The sequence below is a fragment of the Stigmatopora nigra genome, chromosome 2 (assembly GCF_051989575.1).
Source record: "Stigmatopora nigra isolate UIUO_SnigA chromosome 2, RoL_Snig_1.1, whole genome shotgun sequence".
In the NCBI taxonomy this organism is placed as follows: Eukaryota; Metazoa; Chordata; class Actinopteri; order Syngnathiformes; family Syngnathidae; genus Stigmatopora; species Stigmatopora nigra.
Window position 1 is genome coordinate 19,246,713 of NC_135509.1, and position 8,535 is coordinate 19,255,247.

The 8,535-nt window shown below is 38.8% G+C and overlaps 1 protein-coding gene and 3 non-coding genes across 5 annotated transcripts in view; 1 reads left to right on the top strand and 3 right to left on the bottom strand.

Annotated features, from left to right (window-relative positions):
* The window catches only part of poglut3 (protein O-glucosyltransferase 3), a 49,174-nt gene extending 40,639 nt beyond the window's left edge, over positions 1-8,535 (top strand). For both annotated transcript variants that reach the window (XM_077712244.1, XM_077712243.1), the window contains exons 5-6: positions 7,489-7,685; positions 7,770-8,535. In XM_077712244.1, coding sequence (XP_077568370.1) covers positions 7,489-7,685; positions 7,770-8,204 — 632 coding nt within the window. In that variant the 3' untranslated portion in view covers positions 8,205-8,535. The remainder of the gene's footprint in view (positions 1-7,488; positions 7,686-7,769) is intronic.
* On the bottom strand, positions 481-562 carry trnas-gcu (transfer RNA serine (anticodon GCU)). The gene has a single exon. It is a non-coding gene; the product is annotated as a tRNA-Ser (tRNA).
* trnas-gcu (transfer RNA serine (anticodon GCU)) lies at positions 2,067-2,148 on the bottom strand. The gene has a single exon. It is a non-coding gene; the product is annotated as a tRNA-Ser (tRNA).
* Positions 3,659-3,740, bottom strand: trnas-gcu (transfer RNA serine (anticodon GCU)). The gene has a single exon. It is a non-coding gene; the product is annotated as a tRNA-Ser (tRNA).

The window sequence follows — 8,535 nt, forward strand, 5'->3', positions numbered from 1 at the left end:
TGTCTTTGTGAAATTTATAAGATCTGGACATTGAATATTTGGTGTAACATTCAAGAAATTTGATCATTGCCTTCATTGAGTTCCTTCAATAAAATGACCAGACAGGTCTGGTGTGTATGAAGGGGAATTAGCATAAGTGGTAGAGCGCTCGCTTAGCATGTGAGAGGCAGTGGGATCAATGCCCACATTCTCCAATGGAAAGTCTCAGTTTTAATCTTGGTCAAAGCACCAAATGTGTTTGTGTTTTCAATTAGTATTTCGGAAAATAGTCGAAGGCAGCATCAATTCGCAGGAATTGAGTAGGTCCATTGTGGATGCATTTTTAGAATTGTGGGCACAATGAAACAGAGTAAAATTCATAAGCAAAAGTAACACTCACACTTCATAAGTGTAGGTAAGTCGCTTTCTAACAGTGTTATGTTGTCAAATACCAAACTTCACCCATTCATGCTGGCACAAAAAGACATTGCAGGGATCACACGATGAGGATGGGATTCGAACCAATGCGTGCAGATCACAATGGATTAGCAGTCCATCACCTTAACCTCTCGGTCACCTCATCGCCCTTGCCTTCGAGGTACGTGGGGTTCAATGGCAGTGACATATTGTGCTTGAATCCATAGAATGTAATAAACTTTTATTTCCTTTGCAAAATATGTACATATCAGAGGAATTAGCTGGAGTGATAGAGCATTCGCTTTGATCGTGAGAGGCAGTGGGGTTTATGCCCGCATTCTCTAATCACCTCCTTGTTATCGCCAGGATGATTTAGCAAGCTTGGGTTTTTTGAAAATTTGACTTTCAATGTCTTATAAATGTATCATTCATTCATTTTAACAATGTTTTTTTCTGTTCAGGGTAGCAGGGTTCTTGAGCCTATCCGTGGAGACTTTTTACGATGAAAAACGATACCCTAATCTCGTGACTAGGCTAAACTATTCCTGTTATGAGGGTTTTTGAGCCTATTCCAGCAGACTTTGCACAATGAAAAACTATACCCTAATCTCATGACTTGGCTAAACTAATCCAGTTTTTGGGCTTTTATGATTATTATATCTGAAAGCATTCAAAGACAAAATGTTTTGCAAGAGTTCTGTTGCCCCATAAAGTGGCCATCGTTGTTAAGCTTGGCAATTTGGACCAGAGTCAATACCTTGGTTAAAGTTAGCACCCATGCTAAACAAAGTATGTAATTTATGTAATACTTTGCCTTACCAAGTATCTGTACTTGAGGAGTTGATTATTGGGAGAGTGAAAAGTCATTGCAGAGGAGAGATAATACCCTTGGTCCTCACATTACCCACTACATGAGAGTTTACTTGTCTAAAATGTTGTTAGGAATGTCTGAATGGAGAAATGCTTTTTGTATCATTACTAAACAAACATAAAGGTGAATTGTATTTAAAAGGCAGGTGCTGTTTTTTTCTGTTAGGACAATGCAGCATTTCCACAAACATTAAGGACTCCACATTTGAATTTCTAGCAGACCCACAGATCAAGGAAAGTGACAAATTACCCCCAGTTTCAAATTGCTTATTCACACTGCCGTCATTACTGAAAGAGATAAATCTTTAGAAGCATGTTTGTGTCTTTGTGAAATTTATAAGATCTGGACATTGAATATTTGGTGTAACATTCAAGAAATTTGATCATTGCCTTCATTGAGTTCCTTCAATAAAATGACCAGACAGGTCTGGTGTGTATGAAGGGGAATTAGCATAAGTGGTAGAGCGCTCGCTTAGCATGTGAGAGGCAGTGGGATCAATGCCCACATTCTCCAATGGAAAGTCTCAGTTTTAATCTTGGTCAAAGCACCAAATGTGTTTGTGTTTTCAATTAGTATTTCGGAAAATAGTCGAAGGCAGCATCAATTCGCAGGAATTGAGTAGGTCCATTGTGGATGCATTTTTAGAATTGTGGGCACAATGAAACAGAGTAAAATTCATAAGCAAAAGTAACACTCACACTTCATAAGTGTAGGTAAGTCGCTTTCTAACAGTGTTATGTTGTCAAATACCAAACTTCACCCATTCATGCTGGCACAAAAAGACATTGCAGGGATCACACGATGAGGATGGGATTCGAACCAATGCGTGCAGAACACAATGGATTAGCAGTCCATCACCTTAACCTCTCGGTCACCTCATCGCCCTTGCCTTCGAGGTACGTGGGGTTCAATGGCAGTGACATATTGTGCTTGAATCCATAGAATGTAATAAACTTTTATTTCCTTTGCAAAATATGTACATATCAGAGGAATTAGCTGGAGTGATAGAGCATTCGCTTTGATCGTGAGAGGCAGTGGGGTTTATGCCCGCATTCTCTAATCAACTCCTTGTTATCGCCAGGATGATTTAGCAAGCTTGGGTTTTTTGAAAATTTGACTTTCAATATGTCTTATAAATGTATCATTCATTCATTTTAACAATGTTTTTTTTTCTGTTCAGGGTAGCAGGGTTCTTGAGCCTATCCGTGGAGACTTTTTACGATGAAAAACGATACCCTAATCTCGTGACTAGGCTAAACTATTCCTGTTATTAGGGTTCTTGAGCCTATTCCAGCAGACTTTGCACAATGAAAAACTATACCCTAATCTCATGACTTGGCTAAACTAATCCAGTTTTTGGGCTTTTATGATTATTATATCTGAAAGCATTCAAAGACAAAATGTTTTGCAAGAGTTCTGTTGCCCCATAAAGTGGCCATCGTTGTTAAGCTTGGCAATTTGGACCAGAGTCAATACCTTGGTTAAAGTTAGCACCCATGCTAAACAAAGTATGTAATTTATGTAATACTTTGCCTTACCAAGTATCTGTACTTGAGGAGTTGATTATTGGGAGAGTGAAAAGTCATTGCAGAGGAGAGATAATACCCTTGGTCCTCACATTCCCCACTACATGAGAGTTTACTTGTCTAAAATGTTGTTAGGAATGTCTGAATGGAGAAATGCTTTTTGTATCATTACTAAACAAACATAAAGGTGAATTGTATTTAAAAGGCAGGTGCTGTTTTTTTCTGTTAGGACAATGCAGCATTTCCACAAACATTAAGGACTCCACATTTGAATTTCTAGCAGACCCACAGATCAAGGAAAGTGACAAATTACCCCCAGTTTCAAATTGCTTATTCACACTGCCGTCATTACTGAAAGAGATAAATCTTTAGAAGCATGTTTGTGTCTTTGTGAAATTTATAAGATCTGGACATTGAATATTTGGTGTAACATTCAAGAAATTTGATCATTGCCTTCATTGAGTTCCTTCAATAAAATGACCAGACAGGTCTGGTGTGTATGAAGGGGAATTAGCTCAAGTGGTAGAGCACTCGCTTAGCATGTGAGAGGCAGTGGGATCAATGCCCACATTCTCCAATGGAAAGTCTCAGTTTTAATCTTGGTCAAAGCACCAAATGTGTTTGTGTTTTCAATTTGTATTTCGGAAAATAGTCGAAGGCAGCATCAATTCGCAGGAATTGAGTAGGTCCATTGTGGATGCATTTTTAGAATTGTGGGCACAATGAAACAGAGTAAAATTCATAAGCAAAAGTAACACTCACACTTCATAAGTGTAGGTAAGTCGCTTTCTAACATAGTGTTATGTTGTCAAATACCAAACTTCACCCATTCATACTGGCACAAAAAGACATTGCAGGGATCACACGGTGAGGATGGGATTCGAACCCATGCGTGCAGAACACAATGGATTAGCAGTCCATCACCTTAACCTCTCGGTCACCTCATCGCCCGTGCCTTTGAGGTACGTGGGGTTTCAATGGCAGTGACATATTGTGCTTGAATCCATAGAATTTAATAAACTTTTATTTCCTTTGCAAAATATGTACATATCAGAGGAATTAGCTGGAGTGATAGAGCATTCGCTTTGATCGTGAGAGGCAGTGGGGTTTATGCCCGCATTCTCTAATCAACTCCTTGTTATCGCCAGGATGATTTAGCAAGCTTGGGTTTTTTGAAAATTTGACTTTCAATATGTCTTATAAATGTATCATTCATTCATTTTAACAATGTTTTTTTTTCTGTTCAGGGTAGCAGGGTTCTTGAGCCTATCCGTGGAGACTTTTTACGATGAAAAACGATACCCTAATCTCGTGACTAGGCTAAACTATTCCTGTTATTAGGGTTCTTGAGCCTATTACAGCAGACTTTGCACAATGAAAAACTATACCCTAATCTCATGACTTGGCTAAACTAATCCAGTTTTTGGGCTTTTATGATTATTATATCTGAAAGCATTCAAAGACAAAATGTTTTGCAAGAGTTCTGTTGCCCCATAAAGTGGCCATCGTTGTTAAGCTTGGCAATTTGGACCAGAGTCAATACCTTGGTTAAAGTTAGCACCCATGCTAAACAAAGTATGTAATTTATGTAATACTTTGCCTTACCAAGTATCTGTACTTGAGGAGTTGATTATTGGGAGAGTGAAAAGTCATTGCAGAGGAGAGATAATACCCTTGGTCCTCACATTACCCACTACATGAGAGTTTACTTGTCTAAAATGTTGTTAGGAATGTCTGAATGGAGAAATGCTTTTTGTATCATTACTAAACAAACATAAAGGTGAATTGTATTTAAAAGGCAGGTGCTGTTTTTTTCTGTTAGGACAATGCAGCATTTCCACAAACATTAAGGACTCCACATTTGAATTTCTAGCAGACCCACAGATCAAGGAAAGTGGCAAATTACCCCCAGTTTCAAATTGCTTATTCACACTGCCGTCATGACTGAAAGAGACAAATCTTTAGAAGCATGTTTGTGTCTTTGTGAAATTTATAAGATCTGGACATTGAATATTTGGTGTAACATTCAAGAAATTTGATCATTGCCTTCATTGAGTTCCTTCAATAAAATGGCCAGACAGGTCTGGTGTGTATGAAGGGGAATTAGCTCAAGTGGTAGAGCGCTCGCTTAGCATGTGAGAGGCAGTGGGATCAATGCCCACATTCTCCAATGGAAAGTCTCAGTTTTAATCTTGGTCAAAGCACCAAATGTGTTTGTGTTTTCAATTTGTATTTCGGAAAATAGTCGAAGGCAGCATCAATTCGCAGGAATTGAGTAGGTCCATTGTGGATGCATTTTTAGAATTGTGGGCACAATGAAACAGAGTAAAATTCATAAGCAAAAGTAACACTCACACTTCATAAGTGTCGGTAAGTCGCTTTCTAACATAGTGTTATGTTGTCAAATATCAAACTACACCCATTCATACTGGCACAGAAAGACATTGCAGGCATCAAACGATGAGGATGGGATTCGAACCCAATCATGTAGAACACAATGGATTAGCAGTCCATCACCTTGAGCTTGAGGTACGTTCAATGGGAGTGGATATTGCGCTTGAATCTGTAGAATGTAATAAACTATCTCTCGCTCAAAATTTTAATCATGAGAGAGAGAGTTTGTAATTGTCAGCATATTAATATCTAAATATCTAATATCAAAATTATCAAAAAGTTGAGTATTATTGGCGTGTGTGTACATGTTATTCGTCGCCGGATCCGCGCGCTCGCTCTCAAATTGATCAATAAATTGCGTGATATTGGCGTTTGTGTTCGTTTTTCAGAGTACGGCCCGTTAAGCTTATGGAGAACCACTACCAATTTCGACATACGCAGTTTCTGGGTATGATGAAAATTAGGCTTTTGTCGAGTCAATGATGATGACAAAGCCTATGTCCGATTATTATAATTATAAAAGAGGCAAGTTTGTCTATACTAGAGGTGGGCAAACTTTTTGACTTGCGGGCCAGAATGGATACTAAAATTTGACAGCATTTGGACACGCAATGTAATTTATCAAACCTAGGGATTGAAATGACATAATTGAAGGTGAAAGTTTATTTTCAAATGTACTTTCAACATTAAGAACATATTATTCAACGAAGGAAAGCAGTCTTTAAATTGAGAGTGATGAGCGGCACGTAGTTCTCCAAGATACACTCCAGCAAAGGTCTAGACCAGTGTGTCATCTATCAGGAAAACGAGCGTATTGCAGGGCAAAGGGAAATGAGTGAGGTCATTGATTTTTACTATAATTTGGAGAATGTCGGCGGGCCGGATTAAAAAGCCTAACGGGCCCGTCTATGGCCGTAGGTTGAAAAACATGTACACACGCCAATAATACGCAATTTATCAATAATTTTGAGACTGAGCGAATCTGGGAGCGAGTGAGCAAATTCGGCCATGAATAACTTGTACACACGCCAATAATACGCAACTTATTGTTAATTTTCATATAAGATATTTAGATCTGCTGTGACATTTCAAAACTCTCTCTCTCATGATTATAATTTTGAGAGTGAGAGATTACCTGGTTGATCGCTTTCAACAGTAAACTTTCTGTCTCACTCCCTCTCTCCCTCTCATGATTATAATTTTGAGAGTGAGCGAATATGACGTTTTTTTTCCTGTCAGATTTGGTGATCCATCTGTGGTAACGTTGGATAGCGCACTCCAAGGTAACTTGTGCCTCTGTATGACAGCTGACACATTCTCATTAATCCCTCTGATCAAAATTCAAAGCTGAGCGGTGTCATTTATATCATTGCTTTCGTGCAGTGCCAAAGAATATAATCTAAATAACTCCACTTTTTTATTTTGCTTACTTACTAGTGTTTGTGAATTTCTTAAATTTTTCAAATGTGTTCTTGCTCTCAGTACATAAAATACTTGCTTTCTCTACCATGCACTTTTTAAGAAACTTCCCTTCGGAGATAGGTTTGCTGTCTTTTGCTAGGTTGAATGAAAATAAATAACTTGTGTTTGTGCTTCCTCCTCGGATGGAAGTTGCTCGAATAAAGTTGTTTTGCTGAGCATGCAAACTAACCAACTTGTCAGTGGTGGTCGCATGTTCTTGTGCTGAAAGGTTGCTGGCGTATTTTGAATGCTTGGTGGAAAAATGATTTCTTGGCAAATAAGACCATGGACTGGATTTCAGTTTAAAAAAAAAGTATTTAGGTGTCCATTCTTTGTTAAACACCGGCTCTCACTGTCGACTTTTCTTTTCTTTGACATTGCTGCAGATGGGTACTGATTTGAGCAGTAGAAGAGCAGTAATTAGAAATGGGTCTTTCAAATCACTGTGCCTACATTCCACCCAGTTTTGAAATGCCATCATTTACAATTCCAAATGAAATAAATGCAACCATTTACATCAAATTTTAATTGTTACCAATCTTCCGCGGGCCAGATTAAAAAGAACAACGAGCCGGATCTTGCCCACGGGCTATAGTTTGCCCACCTCTGACCTAGTGGAAGAAGATTTAATGTGTGACACTCACACATTGGAAAATACAAATGAAATATCATTATAATCCAATTTAAAATGAACAAGTTTTAATTTTGGTTGTTATTCTGTTTTTATTGTTATGCCAATCATTTTACTCCTTAAGATTAGATGATAGAAACGTTGCGAAGGAGACCAAGTTTCTGTGATTGGTTAGAACTGAAGAAATTCCCATTCTTTATCTTTTCCAGGTCCTCTTTGGGCAAACAAAACCAATCGGGCATTTTTCCGTGGTCGGGATAGCAGAGAGGAGCGTCTCCACCTGGTATCTTTGTCTAAGAAACATCCAGAGCTTCTTGATGCTGGCATCACAGGATGGTTCTTTTTCAGAGACAGAGAGACACAAATCGGAAAATCACCGCTTGTTGGATTCTTTGATTATTTTAAGGTGAGACTTAAGCCACTGAAACCACCCGTGAAAGGATTTGAGTTGCATATTCATATATATTTTTCATACATCTTTTCTTCTCAGTTCAAGTACCAAGTAAATGTGGATGGCACAGTGGCAGCCTATCGTTTTCCTTATCTGATGCTTGGAAACAGCCTGGTTCTGAAACAGGATTCACACTACTATGAACATTTCTATAGTAGTCTTCGAGCTGGCACCCACTACCTTCCATTCAAAAGAGACCTTTCAGACTTGTTAGAAAAAATCAAATGGGCCAAAGAATATGATGCGGAAGCACAGAAGATTGCCGTCGTGGGGCAGGCTTTGGCTCGCGAACTACTGCAGCCAAGCAGACTCTACTGTTACTACTACAGAGTGCTGTTGACTTACGCACAGCGGCAGTCAGGCCAGCCCAGCCGCCTTGCAGACATGGAGCTGGTGCCTCAAACCGATGATCACACGTGCGAATGCCATCTTAAAAGCCACAAAGGCAAAAAAATTGTCAACAATGAACTCTGACAAACAATTACTCAAGTGTCCTAAACAATTGAATTTTATACTTTACTAAGAAGTCATATATACTGTAAAACCTCTATTTCAATGACATGCCTTTCTATTTTTAAAACATTCCCTGTTGTAGGTGTCCTCGTCATTCACATCACCTTCTGCATCAGCATTGAGTTTCTGAGTAAGTTCACGTTGATCGTCGATTCAATAGCCATGCAGCCACGCTACCTTTCTCCTCGATTCCACTCGTTCTACTGTTTCTGGTTTGGTTTCGTTTTCCGTTTCACAAGTCCTCGTTGTTTTGTAAGATCTCTTCCAAGTTATTAAAGTTTTTTGAAGCTGA